The sequence below is a fragment of the Capra hircus genome, chromosome 6 (assembly GCF_001704415.2).
Source record: "Capra hircus breed San Clemente chromosome 6, ASM170441v1, whole genome shotgun sequence".
In the NCBI taxonomy this organism is placed as follows: Eukaryota; Metazoa; Chordata; class Mammalia; order Artiodactyla; family Bovidae; genus Capra; species Capra hircus.
Window position 1 is genome coordinate 66,072,435 of NC_030813.1, and position 27,574 is coordinate 66,100,008.

The window sequence follows — 27,574 nt, forward strand, 5'->3', positions numbered from 1 at the left end:
AAAATCTGCAAGAATTTATAGGAGAAGAATTTCTTTAAAAAAAAGAAAGCCAATGAACTATTCTTAAGAATAGGCCAACAGACAAGCAAGGAGCATTTTCCTTACCAAAGAAATAAGGTCATTTTTTTGGAATAAAGAAACAATCATATCTTCTGACCACAATTTCAAACATCATCCTGAAGGCTATAAATCTATTCACATTCATGAAATAATTTATTATCAGCTTTTTTGTTATAAGTATTCTTTATTAAATATATACACATATACAAATTTTACTGGGCTTCATACTATTGGCATCAATTTGTAAATGAGGAGTTTGGATTGGATGATTTCTAAAATATTCTTCAGCCTTAAAATTATTGATGATTCTAAGAAACAGCTAGAGACATAGCCAAGAAGGAATTCTTAGACATGATTCAAATTAAAATTTAGTATTTGCACGTTTTATAGGTCTCATATACAACCATTTCAAGGCAATTCAACAACTAAAAAACTAATGCAAATTAATATATATTTTTTCTAAAAAAATAAGAAATACTGTTGACAAGGTGGCCATTTCTATCAAAATATTCCCCAAACATCCAGAACACATTCATTCACATACCCCAGATCAGGAAGAGAGAAGTACAGAAGAAAAATCTTGGAAGTAACACAACCAAAAAAACTAGGCCTAGATTTAGAGGCATAGGACTGCTGAAAGAAAATTAATTAAGCTGTTAAGCCTACCTAATAAAAAAAAGAAAAATCAGCACATGAAAGTCCTGATAAACCACATAACAGCTTCAGTAGCATCCTACCACCAGTCATGATTTTTTTTTCCTTTACTCCATTCTTTTACTGTTCTTATAATTTTAAAATACTCACCTTCGTTATGAAACTGTATAAAAACTCCCCTCAAAATAAACATAAAACTGCCCAGAAATATGAACTATGGACACACAAACTCCCTAGAAGCTTAGTATTTCACCAGCTGATATAGCTCTATGTTGGAAAAAATATCTAAAAGGCTTTGTATTGAATTCCTGATTCTGATGATTCTGTGATTCTAATCAAATTCTATTCTGAATCTATTCAAATTCTATTCAAATTCTATATGTGATTCTGATCAAGTTTGAGACAAGTAATCTATAAGGTCTTATAGTGCCCAGATTACTACTTTGAGGTACACAGTGCTTTTCACTAAGAGAACAATCTTTACCACATTTTCGTTATACACTGAAGTCACTTGCTGAAGTTGCGTTAATGTGTACTAATCTCAAAAGTGGCTATGTGAATAATACACTTGTTATCCTCTATCAATATAGCAGAAACAAATATTATGTCATCAGACTCTAAATAAACCTCCTACACTAAAGAATGCAATGTCTTCTGCTAGTTGGTGGTTCATGAGCATGCACTCACTCTCCTATTTGAGTAAAAGTGCAGGTAAAGGTGAAAGAGCTTTTCTAGAGAGACAGTGTCTAACATAGTGCCTGGAACATGGTAGGCTCTGAATAACTATATGTTGAAAGGATATATAACCAAATGAACTATTACCAAAAGGAATTCATACAGTAAGTTAAACTTTGGCTCAAAGTACAAATTTTCTAGTCAACTGTTATTTGGCCAACACATGGCAGGAACACATTTCTCCTGGTCTCTGTCTTTGTTGCAGCAGAAGTTTCACTCTATTGGTCAGTATTTGTTGTGTTCCATTTTCCTTTTAAAAATGTTTCATATAAGAGGAAAAGTCCTTTTCTTGAAGATACTAAGAGGATCTCCAAAAGTTACTGTGGCATATCATATCCAAAGATTCTGATTAAGAGCAGTGCCACTGGGAAATTTAGGGTGGTTGGTTGATATTCATAGTGTGTATTAGAAAATATCATAGACTGTTTTCAAAATTCAATGCATAAATATGCACCATGGATCTCTAATAGCCCTGTTTCGCTTGTCCCAACTTTTCAGGATAGTCTGTATTCCATCTAATTTGAATGCTGAATTGATTCTATTTAAATCATCTTTCTGAAATGAAAGATAGCTCACTTTCCCTTCACTAAGGAATTAATTAACTCTCCCAATGACTGGCTGAATTTTTTAAATGGAAAAATTACATGGAATTTTTATTTTAGTAAAGAACAATTGTTTATCTTTAAAAACATTTAAAAAGACATTCTGTGTTAAGTTCATCATCTTTTAGGAAACTACTATAGCAACAAAATTACATTAGACTTTCTGATTTCTCCATAGTGTCCTTAGATAAGTAAACAACCCAATAGACCATATTAAATGCCCCAAATGTTACTGGAAAGAGAATGCGGGCATATTTGTCTATTTTACTTGTGCCAGATCCAGAAGGTGGTGGAGCAGAGGGAGGAGTAGTGGCTGACAACTTCCCAGAAGTCCCTATGCTATTAACTGTGGTCTTAATTCGCTGCAGTCTTGATCCAAACACATGCTGGGTAGAAGCAGATCCAACTGGGACTTGTCGGGGCACATACCCAGTTCTACTAGGAGTAGAAGGAAGAGCAGATGGAATTGCTCTTGCGGCAGATATAGTTTCAGCTGCGTTTGCACGGCTAAATGGGTTTGGACTGGAAGCTAAGTAAGACTGTGGTGTGGCTTCAGAAGATCCTTGAACAACCGTGGAAGACTTGCTAGAATGGTTTCCCACATCAGTTCTGCTGCCAACATCAGATTCAGAGTGAACCAAGGCGTTGGCTCTTTTTCTCATGCTCAAATTGGCATTTGTGTTCTGAAAAGGTATATTAAAAATTATATTGGTTACATAATTTTATGCAATTATACAAAATTTAAATGGATCAAATACTTACAAATTAGCTCCTTTATTAATGTGCTACAGTCATTCAGCTTCTTGTGAAAGCTTAAGAATATCTAACTTAAAAAGGACACATATATATTTGAAACTCTGAATGAAGCATCTTTTATTTCAAAATATTTTCCATACTTATGAATGATTAGAATTTAAGTGTATGGAAAGATTAGGCTTTTAGAACTTTTAACTAGAGTTATACTTGATTTTACTTTAAGGGTTCATGATGATAACTGTACAATATCTTTCTCCAGTTTTACTGATACGCTATATACATTTCAATGAGTTTAGTAAATGCTCGCTTTATAAACAAGAATGATATCTATTTTTGTGCACAGAATAAAAACAATAGCCATCTATATGTGTATAATATTCCTTTTAAAAGACAGGAACTCCAAAACCTTAATTTCTAAATCCCTGGGAATTATTTTCATAATCTTACATTGACATTATTATATAAAATCTAGAAGTCCTAATGGCAACCCACTCCAGTGTTCTTGCCTGGAGAATCCCAGGGACGGAGGAGCCTGGTGGGCTGCCGTCTATGGGGTCACACAGAGTCGGACACGACTGAAGTGACTTAGCAGCAGCAGCAGCAGCAGCAGAAGTCCTAATGCATTTTAGTTTTTCACCACAATTAATAATGTGAATAGAAAGGAAAATCATTTTTAAATAAACTGTTGTATTATAATATAAATATCATTACCATATCATTGCATAAATATCTGAGTTCAAACTATTCACCAATAGTATTTAAATCAAATTGGAATTCACCATTTTCCATAAAATGATTTTATGTATAGAACAAGACTGTATCTGAATACAGATGGTAAGCATTAAAATTCTTATATTTTGACAGGCATGATAAATAACCGTAGAGCCAACTATAGATTGTCCATACTAATGAAGGAAAGCAATTGCTCAAACAATTCCCAAAATAATCATGTCTATCTTTAGAAGATACTGTGACTTTTTGCAATAATCTTTCCTCTTTAATTATGTTTATTCTAAGTTATACTAAGGGTATATTGTAATCGTTTTTTCCATCCTCTTTTCCTACCATTTTATGAAATAAATGGTGGGTAAGGAGATGGAGAAGTACAGAGGAGAGAGAGACATGATGAAGAAAAGCTCAAAAGTGGATGATTAGAAGGAGCCAACTTGCAAGGAACTTTATGGATAATATTATACAAAATTACTTGTGAGCTCCCTTTACAGAGAAATATTTATTTTACATGTAAAATATTTTTCCAATACTACACTTATTGAACAAGTTGAAAGGATTCAGTCCATACATATCTCATAGACTTCTGAATTATGGCCTCAAGTTCCCTGAGTAGAGAGAGAAGAAAAAGGCTTGCAACATGCAGAGCCAAAGCAGGATCTGAAAAGGTTTAGGAAGTATTTTTCATGTCAGCCTGGAGTACTCTTCTAAACTGGCTGCAGCTGAATTCATGAGAAACTGTAGTCTCACATATGTCACATAATTTGAGTGGAAACAAGTGAAACCAAAACTAACATCAACCTAAAAGCTAAAGGTATCATTATTTGCCTTGTACTTTTCCTTTACAAAATACATTATAAACATCACCTGTGTATTAATCCTCAGATTTTGAATCCCTCTTTACAGAATTAATTTTAAGATGTTACATTCAAGATGAAAAATATAAAGAATGATAAGGTATAGCCACAACATTTTAAGAGTTTACACTATCATTGGGAAGATAATATGCACTCCCACACACATGATGCAATCAAAAATATAAGAAAAAGTAAAATAGAATGAAGGGTCAAGCTGTGGCAAAATATTAAATATACTAAGAAAAGAAGGGAAGAAAGTAATAAAGGGCTGATTAGAGAAGCAAGAGAGAAATACACCTTTTCAAATACAGCTTGATATTTGCATACTGCCTTCTTCCACCAAAAGTTGGGTTGCCCATAATCTTTAGAAACTCCTGTTTCCCCTCAGACTAAATTCTAAGAATTGGAGATTTCTGCTTCTGGCCAAAATGGAGCAACAGGAACTGAATTTACTACCTCATAGGAAATGACCAAAAAAAAAAAAAAAAAAAAGGAAAACATTTGTAAAACAACTGTTTTTTAAGAGATTGAGCATTAGAGAGCACAGGACACAATCACTGAGAGAGAAAAAACAAAACTCAGTGTGCATGCTGTGGTGGAGGAAAGGAGAATACACGAGCAATCTGACAGACGCCCTAAATTGAGATGAGGCTGAGAACGTGATGAAATCAAGGTGGCTAGAATTCACAGGAAAAAATAGCAGAGAATTTGATACTGGAAAAAAAAAAAAAGCCAAAAGTCCTAAAGAGTCCCCAGTGAGAATTCTGCTATGCACAGATCCACTTTTGAGTATGAGTTAACTACCCAAGGCAAAAAGAACCACCTGACAGGATTAGAAAAACCAGTGCACAGCACATACCAAGCCAGGAATAGCGCATGCTCCCTCCAGACATAGTGGAAAATCTCACCATTTATGTAGCTTTTGGTGGAGTCCTCAGAAGAGCCTTGCCTCAGTAGTATGGAATAGTTAGCTCCACAGACTGTTCCAATCCTACCTAATGAATTTTAAAAGTGAGACCTTAAAAGACGAAACTATAAGTGACTTAACTGTGCCTCAGAAGGAAGCACAAGAACATTTGTAGGACCCTGTCTTCCTTTCTTCCAGATTAGAATCCTTCTGAAATATTCTGAAATACCAACTGTGAGTTATGTTCTAATATAGCTGAATGCTTCCCACGTGGCACTTGTTGTAAAGAACCCGCCTGCCAATGCAGGAGATGGAAGAGATGTGGATTCAATTCCTGGGTTGGGAAGACCCCTGGGGGAGTAAATGGTACTCCAGTATTACTGCTGGGAAATCCCATACACAGAATTGCTTGGCGGGCCCCAGTCCATGGGACACAACCGAGCATGCATGCAGCTCACAGCAGCGGGGTTACGTGGATGAAAGTCACAGAGTGAGTGACTGAGTGTTCTGCCATGTTGTACAGCCTCCGGATACTCAAATATGGGGGAGACATTAAAGAACTTCATAAACTACACCTATTGGAGTTAGTCAAGTATTTGTAACAGTCAAGTATATTGTTTAAAAATTATTCAAGACTTGGAAATCAGAAAGGAATACAGCATGTCCCTGCAATGTCATTGTGGAGCATGGTTTAAAAAGTCCATCCAAGGATTATCAAGTCTCTTGGAGAGTATACTTGAGTTTGATTTTGCTATTTAATATTGGATTTGACCCCAAACTCTGTGAGTTACATATAAATTTATAGATTACTGTTCAGTAGAAAGGAGCACCAAAGGTTATGATTTTGACTCCCTGAAGGATATTAACTACTTCTTTATCTAATCTAGCAGTCTCATTCTAGTATTCTTTTCAAATAACAATAATAATGGTTACTTATAGGCATTACCCTCAAAAAGATTTTGAGCCAGTTTTACTAAGAAGTAGTATCCTCATTAATTAATGAATTAGACAAAACCTTGACATAGATTCATTCCATATTTGTATGACTCGTGTTTTTGACGTTTTGAAAATTATATTGACACTATCCACTACTAGGCAAGTTTTAAATATCAAAGTAATATAAGCACAGACTTGAAGACTATGTCTGGAGAAAACAGTGACTTCAAGTCAAAGAGGCAGGATCAGTCTGTGATTGGAAAAAAGAATCAATGAAGCATGAGACTTTATGAAAGTAGAGGAAGCAGTATGAAGTATGCCACCAGGATTATCATCTGAAAAAAATAATCAAGTCTTTTTATTCCCAGTTTTACAGTGTTAGTGAACTTCTAGGATAGAAAGCTATCTTATTAATCATAGTAGGCTAATGCACATAGCAGGCATCTATTTCATTTTTTAATAAATTTCACTGAAATGGACATAATACAGTTAAGATTTTATTTCAGATTAAAGAGCAAGTTTCAGAAACTTTCTATCTGACCTTCAGATGACTATCTCTTTGTTTATGGACATATGTCCATAATATTGTGGATAACACCTAAGGTGTATAAATTATCTGGACTTGAACCCAGGTCTGACTAAGAATGCCTAAGAAATCTCAATACTCTAAATATCATAACCTACAAAAGCAGAGAAGAACTAGACTGATTCAAGGCTTAAATCTTTGCTCTTTGCCAGGCAGTCAAATGATACTGAAGTTATTTTGCATTGAGGTCTCAAGGTCCTCGATGTAAAAAGTAGTTGTCATTTCCCCTGATGACAAACTCTAAAAGGATTGAGAAATCTGCTGACCTAACTGGCACAGGACTCGCTAGGAATAATATCCACACAGCCTTCAAGTATTGGAGCCGCTAATGTGTCAGTCAGAGTGAGGTTATGTTTCCTACACAGGGTTGAGTATCTCTATCAGTATTCAGCAGATGTACAGTGGTTACAAACAAGAAAAGCACCTAAGCTTCATTTGAATTTTAAAAAAATGATTTAGTTTGAGATCATTTTGTCATTAGTCACAATAGCCTGAAGCAAGGGAAACTGTCGGATAGAGATGTGAGGTGGCAGATTTAAACATTACCAACAAATTAAAGCAGCAACAGGCAAACAAGAGCAAATCCAAGCAATTCGTCAATCATGACTGTGATCTGACATGATTTCTAAAGAAGTATTATCAACTACAGAGAGAAAATTCATCTCAACTTATTACTCTAGCAGCAACGAGATAAAGTGACTGTGCAGAACGCAAGCCACATTCATCTTGCTTATTTGAAAAGCTAATGAAGTTTAATAAAATGTAATTTAACCCTTCTAAATTAAAAACAAACAAGGCTAATAATGAACAGGTTTATCTTCTAGAATATCAATGAGTCACATACCAAAAAAAAAAAAAATCCAATAATGCAAAGACATTTATTCAAGGCCTGTTCTGACAGGCCTTCAGGGGTTAGACACACATCTTATTTAATAAGAAAATAAACAATGATGGTAAGAGCAGATGAAAAACTAAATCCCAAGGTAATGATTCATGGAAGACCTTCAGTAGTGTTTTTTTAAAAATGTTACCAAATAGAAATAAACAAAATTCCCTACAAATAAGCATGCTAAATATTTCATCAGTTGTTACCAGGGGATTCCAACATGCACTGAACAACAAAATGTAGAAATGAAAATGCCAAGTTCTCTATTTATTGTATTTCATTTCCTCCCAATGTTAGCTTTTAATTCAGTGTTTGCATTTCCATAAGCTGTAGAAATATTACTTTCAATATCAGGCACTGGGATAAGAAATTTATGCCTTCAATTTGGAATTACCAGAGAACACGGTCTTACAGAATTCATTCATTTTGTCTAGCATATTTAGAAGTTGAAAGAAGTAAGGTTTCTTGAAGACAAGTGATCTTTGGTTAGTTTTATTTCACAGTGATTTCTAGTGCTTCTTTTTATTTGCCAAGACTTGGTAGGTTAAATAGATGGCTGTAGGAGAGGAAATTTCTTAGTCAGACACTTCACCAATCAGAGCAGAAGTTCTCTGCTTGATCAGGTAGTCTTGGACTTGACCAGAATGCTACCTGGAATTGCTCCAGGAGATGTGTTCATCAATACTGCCAACATAAAAGTGGAGAGGGAAGAGGGCAAAGAATCATCTGCTCACTTTTTCCAAATGCAGACACTGAACAGGATAGATTTTCTCTTGCTCAATGATGAAAACAGCATTAAAATCACTCCAACTGTTCATAGGAATAACCTGGCATCTAGATAAGAACTCAGCATTAGGCCCTATTTAGAGGGCATGTTATTTATTACTTATGCTACTGCCAGTCATCAGGGATCAGAAAATGGGAAACGCTGGCTAAACTGAATTGTGAGCCATCAGATCAGACTGTCCTGGACTCGAATACTGAATTTGCCATTTATCAGCTGCGGGATATTTGACAACTTACTAAATCTCTTGAAACCTCAAAGTTCTTATTAAAACAGGAGTAATAATGGTACTTCCTCATAAGGAATAAATAAGATAATGCATGCAAGGCACCCAGTACCTAGTAGGCATCAAAGGATATTGTATAGAAATAATCCAGAAGACAGATAACAAGATCCTGTCCCTGAAATAAAAAGATACGTCATTCATGAAAAAATCATTACAGACAACAAGATTTTAGAAAATTTTTTCTATGTTTCTATAAAAATAATGTGCCTGCTTTGAATAATCAGAAAGGTAGAGGGAGCTAAAGACAGTCTGTGATGAAGTCAGCCACGAAAAGGATGTTGCTGGCAAAAAATAAGAATAAATACAAGGAAATATAAAATGCAATAATGAAATTAAAACACATTTTAGACATAATAAAGGTAAGAATTAACACTAGAGTAAATCCTATGGTATAAGACAAATATAAAAATCTCATCTAGGAAAACAGCAACAGCAGCAATAAGGGTTAATTTTTACTGAGTGATTCTTCTGCACCTGACACTTAGCTAACATACTTTTAATTAACCAACTACCACAATCAACCCTGGGCTTCCCTGGTGGCTCAGACAGTAAAGAATCTGACTGTAATGCAGGAGACCTGGGTTTGACCCCTGAGTCAGGAAGATTCCCCTGGAGAAGGGAATGGCAACCCACTCCAGTATTCTTGCCTGGGAAATCCCATGGACAGAGGACCCTGGTGGCCTACAGTCCATGGAGTCACAGAGTTGGACACGACTGAGTGACTCACACTTACACAACCAATCCTAAAGGAAATCAACCCTGAATATTCATTGGAAGGACTGATGTGGAAGATGAAGCTCCAATACTTTAGCCACCTGATGCAAAGAGCCAGCTCATTGGAACAGACCCTCATGCTGGGAAAGATTGAAGGCAGGAGGAAAAGGGAGCCAGAGGATGAGTTGGTTGAATGGCATCACCGACTCGATGGACATGAGTTTGAGCAAACTCTGGGAGATGGTGAGGGACAGGGAAGCCTGGCATGCTATAGTCCTTGGGGTTGCAAAGAGTCGAAAATGATTTAGTGACTGAACGACAACAACAGCAGCCATTTGTCAAAGCTATATGTAAGAAAAACTATAGCCACAAGTATTTCAATGTCCAGAAAAGATGTGAATTATATTTTTTTTAAAAGCATCTCATGCATTAACATATCAGTTCACTGATCTCTTTCTGGAACATTCCAACTACCAGTAAAGTCTAGAAACTGGTAACCAGGGAAAAAGACTGGAGGAACTGTTATAATCCAAACTATAGGATGATATTCACACTCATGCTATGAAAAGACATACCCAGAATGTTGGCTCACAATTAGAACTTTGGCAACTCAGTTTGGCTGGCCCACTTTCTCAATATAATGGAATATTAAAAAGAGTTTTATCTGTGGAAATACTGGTCTGGCATTATAGTATCACTCTTTCTATTTTTTTAAAATTTCAATGACAGTAGCCAAAGGACTTTTTTCCAAGTTTAAATTAGAAGAAATGAGACAATGAAAGACACCAAACTGGGGATAGCAGAAGGCAACAAATGTCCAAAAAGGTAAACAGTGAAATATTAAAAAGTTTTAATCATTGCTATGGACTGAATTATGGCCCCTCAAAATTGATATGTTGGAGTCCTAACTCCTCAAGGTCCTATACTGGAGATAGGATCTTTAGAGATGTGATATTAAATGAGGCCATAAGAACAAAGCCCTGGTCAGATAGAACTAATGTCCTTACGAAAGAGAAAGAGACACCAGAAAACCCTTTCTCTGTGTCATATGAGGACACAGCAGGAAGGCAGTCGTCTGCAAACAGAAAAAGAGCTCTCATCAGAAACCTGAATGGCCAGAACCTTGATCTTGGATTATTTAGTCCTTAGAAATATGAAAATAAATTTCTGTTATTTAAGCCAACTGATCTTGTTGTTTGGCTATGGCAACCTCAGGAATCTAAGACAATCATCTAATTTTAATAAATTTAAGACATACATCTTAATATTTTAAAATAATGAATGTTCACTTTCTCATAGGAAAAAAGTAAACAAAACCTAAACAATTCTCTCTTCTCAGGTATTTTGTTTCTAGTCTGTTCTCTCTTCACCACTGAGTGAGTATCCTCTTTTGATAACCCCCCAAATCCTAAGTTGAGTTAAGATAAGATATGTAGAGAAATTGAGATGCTTTTAACAGGAATTAAGCATCGATTTCTTTGTAACATTTTTAATTTTGTCCTTAACGAATGAAAACACTTCCATATATCCACCAAGGAGGCATCTACATCATCTTTCTAAACCATCGAAGTTGCTTAGATATGAGTTCTCCACAATATCTCTTGAGTTCCTTTCAGTTTTCCTTAATCCTAATCAGCGGCTTGAGTCAACCAGGGTTTTCATTTAAGCTACTAATTTGGATTTAGCTCCAGGTCCTTCTTTAACTACTCAATATTTTTCCTTAAATATTTTTGTTTTCCTTTCAGATTATGATTTTCATGTGAAAATGTATGTACATGTATCATGGATTTTAAAACATACATGTGTTTAAATATTGAAAAATGTCATTAAAATAATTTATAACTTTTGCTAATATTTTATATTAAGGGTATTTTTAATCCTTAAAAGTAAAGGTAATATATGTAGATACCTGATAAAATATTGCAAAAGAAATCTTACCATGTTCTTTAATTTCTAACTTGGGTTCCAAACAAATTCATTTTTTAAATAAACCACATCATCTTATGAAAATGATTTTTTTCAGCTTGAAAATATTCAGAAAATTGTATTTGAACTTAGAAAACATTTGGACAGTGCTTTTCTTAATATAGACTTCATATGATTTGATCAAAATGAAATTGTGCTATAATAAATAGCCATGCAGAAAAATTCAGATCCCTGCCAACCCTATAGGAGGCTGGCATAGCAAGCAGTCTGAGTCACAATTTTATCTGCATCAGCAAAGGCAACAGGGGCAATGTCTAAAAAGAAATAATTTATCAGGACTAGATCTGCAAATACTTCTGCTTGGGGAGAAAGTTCTAAAGCTAAAGAATTAGCAGCCAAGTCATTTAGTAAAATCACAGCTATTTTGCATTAAGGAAGCCTTTGATGAGCCAAGAGCCTTACCTAAAGCAAGCCGACTTTCTTTGGAACATTAGATAATGTTTACCCACTGCATCTAAACGTTCATGATGACTTTAACAGATTTATTTTTAGGAAAAAGGGCTCAGGTTGCATGCTTCCTTTCTTGTTGGAAATGAGTAATAGAATATCCACATTTAAGTTGAAAAGCAATGAAGGACTTATTAAAGGCACTGATTTACCCAATTCATTCATTCATTGAACAATATGTATTGAGTGTCTAATTTTTCAAGTATCTTGTTGGGCATGGGGGGTACAGAGGTGAAAAGGCACAGGCCTTACAACTTCTACCAGGAATTATTAAGAAGTTATAATAAGCAATAAATGCTATCAAAAAAATTTTTTTTAATTAGGGAGTACATGACATACCCTGACTGCTGGGAAAGTCTTTTTGTGAAAGTAACACATAAGCTGAAATTTAGGGATGAGTAAGTCTTAATCATATTCCTAGATGGCAGTTAAGACTTGGTAAACTTTGGTAAACAATCCACCTGTCAATGCCAGAGACGCAAGCTCAACCCCTGGGTTGGGGAAATCTCCTGGAGAAGGAAATGGCAACCCACTCCAGTATTCTTGCCTGGGAAATCCCATGGACAGAGGAGCCTGGCGGGCTACAGTCCATGGGGTTGCAAAGAGTTGGACAAGACTGAACACGTGCATGCGCACAAGTATTAACCATAGGGAAGAGGGCTGCTAGAGGAAGGAACACAGTGTCTGCTGGCAGGAGGACAACTTTCAAAGATTTCTCTCTATGGTGTAAGGATAAAGGCCAATAACCTTCTTTGTCAATTAAAATTTGAAACCCCTTGAGGATGTTCTAAAATCTTCCTTTTCTTTTTTACCCTTGTATTTTCTTGAAATAGACTGTTAAAGCAATGCTTCACATTCACGGGCTACTGTAAATAATTAATGTCTGATATTAGCACTTGCCAAACAGAAGTCTTGAATCTTTATCAACATCTCTACCATGTATTGAGCACTTACTATGGACCAAGCCCTACACTAATAACCTAACACATATCTACAACCACCCAAGTAATAGTATTAATATTCTTATTTTCCCAATAAGGACACTGAAGCCTTGGAAAGTTGGTTACTTCTAAGACCAGACAGTCAAAATGAGCTACAGTCATAATTTGCATTCCAAACCAACAATTTTAGCCACTTCAGGAAGTTGCTTACAGCATATATGTTAAGTTGTCATGTTAGAAAGCTACCCTAATGGAGTTGAAAGAAAGCATAACTTACCTGAAATATGTGCACACAATCCAAACCAGGTTAAGCAACATTTATAAACAGCTTGGTTTTTCAGATTTGGATTTTAGTTACATTAATCCAGTTTCTATTATAAGGTAACTACTGTACTAATGTTTGACCCACATTATCCCATAAAAAAATCTTCCTCTGATTAATCCTTCCTTTCCAGTATGTGTAAAAATTGTAAAATTCTTATGAATATTTCTGTTCTTCCTAATATTTGCCCTACTTCTTTGGTGCTTAGTTGTCATAATATGCTTACAGATATTACTTTGTTTCCCATATACCTTCTACAGTCTACAGTTCAGTTCAGTCGCGTCCAACTCTTTGTGACCTTATGAATCGCAGCACACCAGGCCTCCCTGTCCATCACCAACTCCCGGAGTTCACTCAGACTCACGTCCATCGAGTCTGTGATGCCATCCAGCCATCTCATCCTCTGTTGTCCCCTTCTCCTCCAGCCCGCAATCCCTCCCAGCATCAGAGTCTTTTGTAAGGAGTCAACTCTGCATAAGGTGGCCAAAGTACTGGAGCTTCAGCTTTAGCATCATTCCTTCCAAAGAAATCCCAGGGCTGATCTCCTTTAGAATGGACTGGTTGGATCTCCTTGCAGTCCAAGGGGCTCTCAAGAGTCTTCTCCAACACCACAGTTCAAAAGCTTCAATTCTTTGGTGCTCAGCCTTCTTCACAGTCCAACTCTCACATCCATACATGACCACAGGAAAAACCATAGCCTTGACTAGACAGACCTTTACAGTCAGACCTAAATAAATGTTTACAAAAACGTCCACATTTAGATGATTTACTGTATAGAAAATTCTATCTTAACCACAAAGGTAAACTAGGAGTGAAAAATTTCTTTTTAATTGAAGAAAACTTCCCTTTGGGTTGTGTGAAAAATGAACGATCACCATCATTCAAAATACACATCTTCTGTATGATGAACCATTTTTATGAGGTTCTTCTGCAAAAAGGAAGATGTGTTCCAACTTCTTTCCACAGACTTTACCTTCAGTTTGAATATATAACTTTTGAAAGATGCTTATAAAATTGCTACTCAAAATTATGGAAAAACTAAAACATCTCCCCCTCAGGTTCATAGGATAATGCAATTAAACTTTAATTGTAATCCAGGGAAGATATCAACATAAACACTAGTTCTAGTTTCTGACTTGAAAATGATTCTTCAAACTGTGCTTAGTTGCTCAGTCGTGTCCAACTCTTTGTGATCCCATGGACTGTAGCCTGCCAGGCTCCTCTGTCCACAGGATTCTCTAGGCAAGAATACTGGAGTGGATTGCCATGCCCTCCTCCAGGGGATCTTCCCAAACCCAGGTCTCCCACGTTGCAAGAAAAATCTCTACCATCTGAGCCACCAGGGAAGAGAACATGTAATTATCTGCAAATAATTAAGGTAAATGAAGTTCAACAATGCATGTGCCAAATTATATATAAAGTAAATGTGTGCACACGTGTATGTAGGGAAAAGGACTCATTAAGTACCTATTGCATATGCTCTTGTATTTTAAACATCAATCCCATTCCCTAGACTTTACGAATGGAAGCACAGTCAATTGGTCATAAAGCATATGTTGAATTACCTTTTTAACACAATTCATTACAAATCTCCATCTATAGTAAAACAGCATATTCAGTCAGCAGAACAAATTGATATTCTACCACAACACCAGTTGTCAAACAGATAACCCCACAAATCGCTGACGCCATTTTGACTTTCTCCAGGAAATAATGTGACTTGTCCTGAGGAGGAAGTACCATGCTATTACCTGTAGTTTTCCATGAGGCATTAGCAAGACCATTTGATGTTTAATAAAGCTCTCATGTTGAAACAGATGTTCATCCAAAGTGAAAATTTTAAAACTTTCTCTGAGCCTAGATAATCTTACTTGAGCTAGAAGATAAGGTATTAGACTCTTTTGCATGTTCTACCACTTTATGACAAGAAAGCCAATTTTGCACTTCAGTAAAGGCAGATTGCAAATTTAGCAGGAATTAAACCAGTAGCTGAGTTGCAATTTATGGTAAATGGCTCATCAGCACATTAATGTATATCACTAACATAACCACTTCAGTCTAGCAGGCCAGAAACTAAAAGACACAAATATCTGGTATGCAGCAAGGGAAATGTGCCCTTTAATTGTTGTTGCTTCGTTGCTAAGACGTGTCCAACTCTTTTGGGTCCCCATGGACTGTAGCCCACCAGATTCCTCTGTCCATGGGATTTCCCAGGCAAGAATACTAGAGTCGGTTGCTGTATACTTCTCCAAGGGATCTTCCTGACCCAGAGCTGGAACCCACATCACCTGCATTGGGAGGCAGATTCTTTACCACTGAGCCTCCAGGGAAGCCCCTGCCCTCTACAGACATCTATAAAATAAATTCTAAAACTGAAAGCTGCCAAATATCTAGCTTCATTTTTATCTTTGGTGGCAGTATATTGAAAGTTAAAAACCAATGTCAGAAATGTAGGTTCTAAACTCAGGTAGATTCAAGTTTTGGACTCTGCTAAATACTAGCTGTGTTACCTTGGGGAAATTATTTAGCCTCTCTGTGCTACATATTTTTCCTGGGTAAAATGAAGATAATAATGATAACTTCTTAGAGTTATTGAAGGAGTAGTATTCATAAAGGGCTTAACACTTTATCTGAAGTAGGTAAGTGATCAATACTTGTGAAATATCATTTTGATATTGCTGTTCATATTCTAGAACAAAAAATGTAGGTAGTCCCTGTGAGATAAATTATTATAATAGAAGTTTCCATTGTTTCTATACTCAGATATTCATTGTATTTTTTTCAATAGAACTAAATGTTGAATGAATACTGTAAATATCTACCTCAGAAAATGTTGGAAATATATGGGAACATTACTTTGGGTGTTCTTTTCAAAAGTCATGTTATTTCCTATTCCTCGGTGAAGACAATCGCCTCCATTCCTTGGAGCAATGCTAAGAATCAGCTAAAACCCACCTTGCCTTCATCTGACAGTTGTAGGAAGAGATAAGAAAGGACTCCCATTTAAAAGGTTTCCTTCTGTATTGGTGTTTTTCTTTCTGGTATACTAACACATATATATGGAATTTAGGAAGATGGCAATGACGACCCTGTATGCAAGACAGGAAAAAAGACACAGATGTGTATAACGGACTGTGGACTCAGAGGGAGGGGGAGAGGGTGGGATGATTTGGGAGAATGGGAATTCTAACATGTATACTGTCATGTAGGAGTTGAATCAGCAGTCCATGTCTGACGTAGGGTGCAGCATGCTTGGGGCTGGTGCATGGGGATGACCCAGAGAGATGTTGTGGGGAGGGAGGTGGGAGGGGGGTTCATGTTTGGGAACGCATGTAAGAATTAAAGATTTTAAAATTTAAAAAATAAAAAAAAATTAAAAAATTAATAAATAAATAAAAGGTTTCCTTCTGGGCTGATGGATGTTTGAGAAGAGCATAAAATCAACAATCCTGGGAATATTGTTTGACTTAATCATGCTAGCAATTAAAAAATATTTGCACTTTCTCAACATAGAACATACTAAAATTTCTCTCGTGTCACAAAGGAGGGGATGAAAATATCAAGTCCCACAACTCCTTAACCTTTGATCCCTTCCAGCTTCCACTCTATCATTGCCAGTTTAGGGAAACATCGTCTACACTTAATGTTTCCACCTCTCCCTGGTCATTTAGTCTTCAACCCACTGTTTATTTATTTCCCTCCCCATCTTTCCCTTGCAACTTTTTGTGTTTTAATCCAATAAGAACTTTAAAAAATCTGCATCTTACGTACTGTCTTGGTAACATCTAACACTGCTGATTATTTCTTCCTCCGTTAAATGGGTCCAATAAATTCCACAATCCAGGCATGTTCCATTTACTTACTCTCTTCAGTGTGGAATACTCTTCCTCTACCGAGTCCTAAAGTGTTACATTTCCACAGGGCTCAACCCTCAGACATTTCAGTTCTTTCAGCCTTTAGGTAAATGAATAAACTTGCCCAGGGGCTTAGATTACCATCTTTATAACTGTATAATAAAATCAATGTTTACTTCTCAAATTTTTCTCCAACTTGAAGACCCATCTATACAGCAGACAGGAACCAGGAGCATAACAAAGTTTTAATTTATTCATTCATGTATTCACTCAATTCAGTTCAGTTCAGTCACTCAATCATGTCCAACTTTTTGCGACCCCATGGACTGCAGCACGCCAGGCCTCCCTGTCCATAACCAACTCCTGGAGTTTACAAAACTCATGTTCATTGAGTCAGTGATGCCATCCAACCTTCTCATCCTCTGTTGTCCCCTTCTCCTCCCACCTTCAATCTTTCCCAGCATCAGGGTCTTTTCAAATGAGTCATTTCTTCACATCAGGTGGCCAAAGTATTGGAGTTTCAGCTTCAACATCAGTCCTTCCAATGAATATTCAGGACTGACTTCCTTTAAGATAGACTGGTTGGACCTCTTCACTGTCCAAGGACTCTCAAGAGTCTTCTCCAACACCACAGTTCAAAAGCATCAGTTATTCGGTGCTCAGCTTTTTTTAAGTCCAACTCTCACATCCATACATGACTACTGGAAAAAACATGGCCTTGACTAGATGGACCTTTGTTGACAAAGTGATGTCTCTGCTTTTTAATATGCCATCTATGTTGTCATAACTTTTATTCCAAGGAGCAAGTGTATCTTAATTTCATGGCTGCAGTAACCATCTGCAGCGATTTTGGAGCCCCCCAAAATAAAGTCTGTTCTATTTCCATTGTTCCCCCATCTATTTGCCATGAAATGATGAGACCGGATGCTATGATCTTAGTTTTCTGAATGTTGAGTTTTAAGCCAACTTTTTCACTCTCCTTTCATTTTTATCAAGAGGCTCTTTAGTTCTTCTTCGCTTTCTACCATAAGGGTGGTGTCATCTACATACCTGGGGTGTTTGATATTTCTCCTGGCAATCTTGATTCCAGCTTGTGCTTCATCCAGCCCAGTGTTTCTCATGATGTACTCTGCAAAGAAATTAAATAAGCAAGGAGACAATATACAGCCTTGATGTACTTCTTTTCGTATTTGGAACCAGTCTGTTGTTTCATGTCCAGTTCTAACTGTTGCTTCCTGAGCTGCATACAGGTTTCTCAAGAGGCAGGTCAGGTGGTCTGGTATTCCCATCTCTTTCAGAATATTCCAAAGTTTATTGTGATCCACACAGTCAAAGGCTTTGGCATAGTCAATAAAGCAGAAATAGATGTTTTTCTGGAACTCTCTTGCTTTTTTGATGATCCAGCAGATGTTGGCAATTTGATCTCTGGTTATTTTGCCTTTTCTAAAACCAGCTTGAATATCTGGAAGTTCACAGATCACGCACAACTAAAGTCTGGCTTGGAGAATTTTGAGCATTACTTTACTAGCATGTGAAATGAGTGCAGTTGTGCAGTAGTTTGAGCATTCTTTGGCATTGCCTTTTTTTAGGATTGGAATGAAAACTGACCTTTTCCAGTCCTGTGGCCACTGCTGAGTTTTCCAAATTTGCTGGCATATTGAGTGCAGCACTTTCACAGCATCATTTTCAGGATTCAAAATAGCTCAACTGGAATTTCATCACCTGCACTAGCTTTGTTCACAGTGATCCTTCCCAAGGCCCACTTGACCTCGCATTCCAGGATGTCCGGCTCTAGGTGAGTGATCATACCATCATGATTATCTGGGTCGTGAAGATCTTTTTTGTACAGTTCTTCTGTGTATTCTTGCCACCTCTTCTTAATATCTTCTGCTTCTGTTAGGTCCATACCATTTCTGTCCTTTATTGAGCCCATCTTTGCATGAAATGTTCCCTTGGTATGTCTAATGTTCTTGAAGAGATCTCTAGTCTTTCCCATTCTGTTGTTTTCCTCTATTTCTTTGCACTGATCACTGAGGAAGGCTTTCTTATCTGCATTAAAATGGGTATATCTTTCCTTTTCCCTTTTGCTTCTCTTCTTTTCACAGCTATTTGTAAGGCCTCCTCAGACAGCCATTTTGCCTTTTTGCTTTTTTTTTTCTTGGGATGATCTTGATCCCTGTCTCCTGTACAGTGTCACAAACCTCCATCCATAGTTTATCAGACACTCTGTCTATCAGATCTAATCCCTTGAATCTATTTCTCACTTCCACTGTATAATCATAAGGGATTTGATTTAGGCCATAAATGAATGGTCTAATGGTTTTCTCCACTTTCTCCAATTTAAGTCTGAATTTGGCAATAAGGAATTCATGATCTGAGCCACAGTCAGCTCCCAGTCTTGTTTTTGCTGACTATATAGAGCTTCTCCATCTTTGGCTGCAAAGAATATAATCAATCTGATTTCTGTATTGACCATCTGGTGATGTCCATATGTAGAGTCTTCTCTTGTATTGTTGGAAGAGGGTGTTTCTATGATCAGTGCATTCTCTTGGCAGAACTCTACTAGCCTTTGCCCTGCTTCATTCTGTACTCCATGGCCAAATTTGCCTGTTACTCCAGGTGTTTCTTGACTTCCTACTTTTGCATTCCTGTCCCCTAACATGAAAAGGACATCTTTTTTGGGTGTTAGTTCTAGCTCTTGTAGGTCTTCATAGAACCATTCAACTTCAGCTTCTTCAGTGTTACTGGTCGAGGCATAGACTTGGATTACCGTGATATTGAATTGTTTGCCTTGGAAATGAATAGAGATCATTCTGTCATTTTTGAGACTGCATCCAAGTACTGCATATCAGACTCTTTTGTTGACTGTGATGGCTACTCCATTTCTTCTAAGGGATTCTTGCCCACAGTGGTAGATATAATGGTCATCTGAGTTAAATTCATCCATTCCAGTTCATGTTTGTTTTCTGATTCCTAAAATGTTGACGTTCACTCTTGCCATCCTGTTTGACCACTTTCAATTTGCCTTGATTCATGGACCTAACATTCCAGTTTCCTATGCAATATTGCTCTTTACAGCATCGGACTTTGCTTCTATCACCAGTCACATCCACAGCTGGGTATTGTTTTTTCTTTGGCTCCATCCCTTCATTCTTTCTGGAGTTATTTCTCCACTGATCTCCAGTAGCATTTTGGGCACCTACTGACCTGGGGAGTTCATCTTTCAGTGTCATATCTTTTTGCCTTTTCATAATGTTCATGGGGTTCTCAAGGCAAGAATACTTGAAGTAGTTTGCCATTCCCTTCTCCAGTGGACCACACTTTGTCAGAACTCTCCACCATGATCCGTCTGTCTTGGGTGGCCCTACACGGCATGGCTCATAGTTTCATTGAGTTAGAAAAAGCTGTGGTCCATGTGATCAGATTGGATTGTTTTCTGTGTTTGTGGTTTTCAGTCTGTCTGCCCTCTGATGGAGAAGGATAAGAGGCTTATGGAACACAAGAGGCATTAGTCAACAAATATTTAAGTGCCTACTTATACATCAGGCACTGTTCTGACTCTGGTGATCTGATAGTTGGAGAAAAGCCCTAAATTCTTACCCTTAAGAAACCCTCTTGACCAAAGTCAAACCTAGGCACAAATTTATTCATATCCAATGAGTTCAGTATATTTATCCAAACAAACACAACCTTCCTACTCTATGCTAGATCTTAGAGACTAGTACACAATCCAGTTAACTTTGCAAGCCACAAAACTTTGATTTTTGCCTCTCTCTGTTATTCCTTTCCATCCAACTTCCTGAGGATTTTTCCAATCTGCCTATTCTTCTTCAAAGCCACAGAATGGCTACATCTCTCACTAGCTCACACAGGCTATTAAAGTTCTCAGAACTAATATCTTTATGAACCAATTGTTTTCCTGGAACACGCACACTTATATAACATAGCATTCTCCCTGACCTGGTCCTGCCTCCAAGTCCAGGTACATCTCCCCATTTATTCCCCAAACCCTCCTCTGGACCCATTCCAGGAATCCTGGTGTAGCACAGGCTATGAGTGCCTGGTCTATATTCGTTTGGTTTACCCAGACATCACTGATGCCTGACTACCTTCTTCTGCTCTAAGTAATGCTCTATTTACAGGTGCTTGACTGGAATGGGAGAGAGAGTTTGACCAGAAGTAGAAGAAAGTTAACATCTCCTGAATAAACTTAATGAACAAGAGGCAAGAGCTGATAAATAAGTACCTCAACTTCTCTGCCACCCAACAGGACAATTCTGAGGTGTGTTCCACACATATTCTGGGAGAGCCTCTGGTGTGATGAACACACAGTGGTAAATCTGTTCATTAGTCATACTTTATTGGATTGTCTTCCTTGCCATCTCACTTTCCTTGCAGTGCTTCTTGGGATCACCTCAAATATGAATTGCTTGCACACAAATTCTTGAAACAGAGTCTGCTTTGGGGGAAACCCAATTAAAACACCTGGGTTCTAGCCAGGGTGTCTTCATTTAGTTCTACAAGGATGAGCTGTATTGTCTTGCTTCCGGGTCTTGGCACGTTTTCTTCTCACCCTGCTTCCTCATCTCCTTTGCCTCCATTCTATATTTTCTGATATCATTCTTAGTCATTGCTTCCTCTGAGAAATTTAACCTGACAGCCCTACCACCCTCTTCAGAATCTCCCACCACAGAGATGGCTCATCTGGGCTGTGACATCTTCACACAGCATTTGATGCTTCTTCCCAGCCTAGCAATGCAGCATGCTGTATGAGAGCCCATCTCTACTGTTTCTTTGGGGTTGCAATACTGTCTTATCATTTTCTTCCCCCCAGTGACTAGCACAGTACCAAGCACTATGAATATTCAATAAAATAAGTCCAATGAAGAAATGATAAATAATGAATAAGCTGTATTGAAATAAATCAACAACACAATCATTCCCTCCTGTACACTCAAAACAGCAAAAATGAGTCTCACACAATATGTCTTGAGAGATAAGTAGTTGGCAATGCTATATAGCCAAAAGCAGCCCATTTAAATCCACTTGAAAACCAGATGACAGTCATTTATTCTATCCAGATTATACTTCCTGGACCACTACAGTAGTTAATGGACTGCTTAATGAGTCAATCCTGGAATATTAACTGATAACCAGAATTAAATGCTTTTCCTCTCCCATTTCATGAATTTGCCTGTTTAAAAGTATGGCTGAGTGATTGCTATGGAGGAGCAGAGTCATCTCCCAGATCCAGCCCCACCTTCTTTTTGCCTTCTGTTGCCACACAGAAAATGCATGAGGGCCATGGGCACCAACCTGCCTCTCTGGGAGCAAAGTGATGAGGTATGTGAGCCTCTCTTTCTTCAAACGGTTTGAAGCATGCATCCAGTAGCTGAAATAGCTTGTTTAACAAGGACTGGATTTTTCCTCTCAATCACGGTTCTAAAGCTATCAGTTATTGAAAAGCTGATTTTCAAAGCACACACGAGAACAGCTTTTCTGTACAGCTGCAATGCTATTTAAATCTTCCATGAATATATCCACAAATCCAAGAAAATTCTAAGCTAAAATATTGCTCTTAGAGAGGGACATAGTAAAATAAGACCCTAGGGAAGAAGAATCCAGGAAGTGAAATCTGGTTTTTAATTTTAATGCTGAAATTATAAAATCAGCCATATGGCTTCAACTCCTTAGAGCTAAAAGAACACCTGAAATCACTATTTTGTATAGTCATCCTAGAAGGCTTTTCTTGTGGGATTCTTTGGTGGACATTAGCTGTCCTATTTCATAGTCATTCTTTAATAGGTCTCAGAAATGTGAATAAATGCCTCACCTTCTGCTGTGATGAGGTAGGGAGTGAATATAGAATTAGCAGGAAAGGCCATGTTCTGGAGATACTGGATAGATTAATGAAAAGCAAGATCATCCTTGGAAAAAACTGTCTCTGGAATCCAGGTGTCTGTTCCACAGGCCTTCTCTCCAGCACCATTGTGGGCAAATTCCTAGGAGCACCTTGGTGATCCTGGCCTCATTGATGTCAGGCTTTAACCTCATGTCCCCGGTGTATCATTCTCCTGCAGTGATCAAGCAGTCTACTACAACTATGTTGACTGCCCCTGTAGCATTCTATAATGTTGATACCTCTTTGAATTTCATCAAGGTGGAAACTACAACTCTAGCTAGCTATATTGCAATCTGAATTTCCTTCATTTAAGACATTTAATTTCATCAAATTACCTACCAAATGAAATTATATTGAGCATGAGTCACTACCATAAACATTTTGGAGCCATTCACTTTGAAGTTGGTGATGAAAACAAGCTGACCGCACCTAGGAAACTTCCCTGGAATCACTGACCAAAGAAGAGCCACGATGAGATCCCATCAATAGTGTGAGGCCATGTGGTTCATTTCTGCTATCTCCTAGCGCCTATGTAATAATAAGCTCTCCAGGCTGAGGCTAAATGAATGCTGGCTAAATTATTGAGTCACTTCAAACAAAGAACTACAATATCCCATGAATATGGCAGAATAATGTCATAAGACGTAAGACAAAGAGTTTATGGAGCCTCAGTACCCAGCACAATACCTGGCACAAATTAGACACTCCACAAATATTTATTGAACGAATAGATAAATGAACATGAATAATGCTGACATCCTAATGTTTATGAAAGACTTACTACACACCAGGGCATTGAAAGTCCCACACAAATGTTTGGAGTCATCATTTGATCACAAAGCATGAATAAAAAGTTCAGTGCGGTCAAAACAAATTTGGATCTCACTCATATTCTAAAGCACCAAGGAATTAATAAATGAAACTTTAATGCCATTTTGAGTTCTGGTTCTGCTGTGGAAGCCTGCTGGTCCCTCAATTTTAAAATACTTTCTCAGCATACTAAAATCAGAACTCTTTTTCTCATGTTGTTCTTTCCTTTGTTTCCATAGGAAACAGTGACTTCCAGGCATCCGAGATGACACAACATAGAGTGCCAAATTGCATGCCACCCTGCAGTTGCCAAGGAGATAATGTATGTCATTCCTACAAATAAGATGTTGCTCATGCCTTCATTTCCTTTATCTAGCTTTTTAAGATATTCTTCGCCTGAACTGAATTCAGATAATGTTCACTGTGAACTGATGGAAACATTTCTTTTTTAAAAAATGTGTTTACCCCACTCCCCCAAGACACTTGATCATACCACACACACTGTCTGTGGAAGGTCTGAGCATATTTTCTGCTAATTTTGGAACCAGTGATTCAGCAGTTTTCACACACACACACACAAAAAAGAATCCTGAATTCTGTCTGCTTGCATTTTAAGTTAGGGTCCAATTAAATCCACACCTGGCACCAAGATATTCCAATCTAAAATGGCCTACCACCAAAGCAGCTGCACTCCGTTAAATTTACATGGGAAGGAAGGGAAGGAAAGGAGTAAGCAAGCAAAAAGGAAAAGATGGAAGACAAGAAAGAAGGAAGGAAAGGAGGGAGAGAGGGAGGGAAGGAAGAAGGAAGGGAAGGAAGGGAGAAAAACCAGAAGGCAGAGGTGGGGAGGAAACTCATGTTCACTGAACACCTGCAGTATTCCAGATTAAACATCTGTAACAGGAACAAAAAGAATTAGAAAAACTTGAGATCTTGGCTGTCGCATCTCACTAGCAGGAAGTAGGGTCAATATTTAAACTTGAGTAGGTCTGACTTAAAAGCATGTGTTTTTTAGCCATCTAGTGCTGCATACCAAATCACTCCAAATGACCATGTCTTTCTTTAAACAACGGCAATCATCTTAACACCGTCTTTTACAGGTTTGGAGGTTGGCTGGACTCAGGCTGCTCTCCATCATTCAGCACCGCTCACCGGTTTCAGTCAAAGCAGCTGGTACTGGAGTCTCCTTCCTCACATGTCTGACCACTGATGCTGGGACGGTCAGCTGGCAGGCCCTACCTGTGCTCTCTGCATGTGGCCTGGATTTCCTTAGAGCACAGCATGTTCGCTGGATCCAAGAAAGCAGTCCCAAGACAGCCGGCCTCAGAGCCATAAAGCACCACTTCTACTGTGGCCACAGATGACCCAGGTTTTAAGGGTGAAGGAACAAAGAGTCCACCATACATTGTAACAAATGCATGTGGGATGGATGGCCAGTAGTGGGGGTGGGGAATGGGTTTCTCATTACAACCATCTTGAAAAATGATTTCTGGCCCAACACAATTTTTGCAATATTCATTAATGTCTCAAAAAGCCTGGGAGTGAGGCTTCACAGGCTCTTTTTGTCTGCATGGTGGAGTAATTAAGGATGGAACAGTTAAAATGATCAGTCTAAATAGAGGAATGGAACAACTTTTAATGCCATCTTGATGAACTATGGGGGGAAAAAAAGCTGAACATTGAAATTAAACTTTGGAATGAGTTTCTGATTAATTTTTTTGTTCTTAACAGAGAGTCTTTTTGCTCATGCATTGTCAACTTTCAAAGCATTTGGATATAAACACTAACTGCACTAAAATTATATTGTGGCATATTTATATATGTTAATACTCTACGACATGACCAAAACGTTGCTTTTACCTAATTTAGCTTTTTGGGCTTCTTGGTATCTGAATAGATGCGAGTTTACTACATGAATTATGGGTATATCTGCTTGGCATAGGGCTGCCCTGGTGGCACAATGGTAAAGAATCCTCCTGCCAATGCAGGAGACACAAGAGATACAAGTTCCATCCCTAGGCCAGGAAGATCCCCTGGAGGAGGGCATGACAACCTACTCCAGTATTCATGCCTGGAAAATATTATGGGCAAAGGAGCCTGATGGGTTATGCTTCATGGGGATGCAAAGGATCAGACACCACTGAGCGACTGAGTATGCGTGCACTGCTGAGCTTGGGAGTGCATACACGGAAATGGTAGCACCAAACGAATTGTTACAAAGGATAACACAGTCCACTTGGTCATTTATTCTTGTCATCTTAATCTATCATCTACCATCAATATATCAAGAGGCTTCTAGCTAATGTCTTTATCTTTTCAGCACTCTAATAGTGAACCTAGCTGGGTTTAGGCCATGAACATATCCAGCTGATCTGAAACAGCCATAAGACTGCCACTCAACAACAATTTGCGCTTGAACCATTAAAGTATTCACATGTGTTTATCCTTTAGAAATGTAACAAACTATTATCATAAATAAAGAGAACCTCAGCCAGAAAGTAGGATATTAATGACACCAAGAATGAACACCATGGAGTAAACACAATAACCATATTGCACAAAGCATTCAAATTGGAGAAGTATAATATGGCAAGCTAGTGAAAAAACAACAACAAATTCTGTATCATTGCTTGTCTTGCTGAGAGTGTATGATTGTGCTTGCTTTACTGTGCTCATAGATTGGCTGAAAAAAAATATACAATGTTCATATTTAATACAGTTATTGCTAAGATGAGCAGCTCTATAACTAATCAGGCTATACTACTCAGTGCAAACTCAGGTCTATCTGACAGAATCCCAGAATCCCAAATAACAGCAGTGTTCTATCCAGAACATGACAACTGGATCTGTATCTCTCTCTTCCCAGTACAAGTCCAGCATTCCATTCTCATTCAGGTCAACACATATGCTGAAACTTTAGGACTTCCTCAGTTAGTGCTTCAAGGGGGAAATAAAAAAACCCAAAAACTAAAAATTGAAGTGCTCAGAGGGTAAAGTATCTGTCTGTAATGCAGGAGACCTGGGTTCAATCCCTGGGTTAAGAAGATGCCCTGGAGAAGGAAATGGCAACCCACTCCAGTACCCTTGCCTGGAAAATCCCATGGACAGAGAAGCCTAATAGGCTACAGTTCATGGGGTAGCAAAGACGCGGACACAACTGAGCGACTTCACTTTCACTTTAGGTAATATATGGGCTGCAGAGCCCAGCAAGTGACACAGAAGAGAAGATATTTTATTCAGTATTTCTCTTCTAACTTTCATACTTCTGGTTTCACCCCACATATTTCAGCTCCAAATTTTACATCTTTCTCCATCTTTTTTCCCCCTAAAACAAGGAATATACACTGATAACAAAATCCCTGAGAATAAAGCCACAGTACCTTTTAGGACAATTGTTACCCACCTTGCACCAACAACAAAGATTTGAGACTTTTTTTTCCTCTGTTTTCTGCAATTCTTAGTTCTTGGAACATAGAACTAAGAATTTACGTCACTTAGATGCTATAATTTCTAATACTGTGAGTAGCTAGTTCCACTTAATGGCTTTAGAATGACTGGTTAGTAACCAAGAAGTTAACTGTAGCCAATGATTATCTCAAACTGTCTCCTCAGATTCTGAAATTCCTTACGGGTTGTAACTTTAACCTTTAACTCCATTTTAGCATGCCTATTATACTTGTTATACTGCAAGATCAAACCAGTCAATCCTAAAGGAAATTAATCCTGAATATTCATTGGAATAATTGAGGCTGAAGCTGAAGCTCCAATACTTTGGCCACCTGATGTGAAGAGCTGACTCATTGAAAAAGACCCTGATACT

At 37.8% G+C, this 27,574-nt stretch overlaps 1 protein-coding gene across 1 annotated transcript in view; it reads right to left on the reverse strand.

Moving 5' to 3' along the window:
- GABRA4 (gamma-aminobutyric acid type A receptor alpha4 subunit) overlaps window positions 225–27,574 on the reverse strand; it is a 78,623-nt gene continuing 51,273 nt past the window's right edge. The window contains exon 9 of the mRNA XM_005681575.3: window positions 225–2,734. Coding sequence (XP_005681632.1) covers window positions 2,201–2,734 — 534 coding nt within the window. The 3' untranslated portion in view covers window positions 225–2,200. The remainder of the gene's footprint in view (window positions 2,735–27,574) is intronic.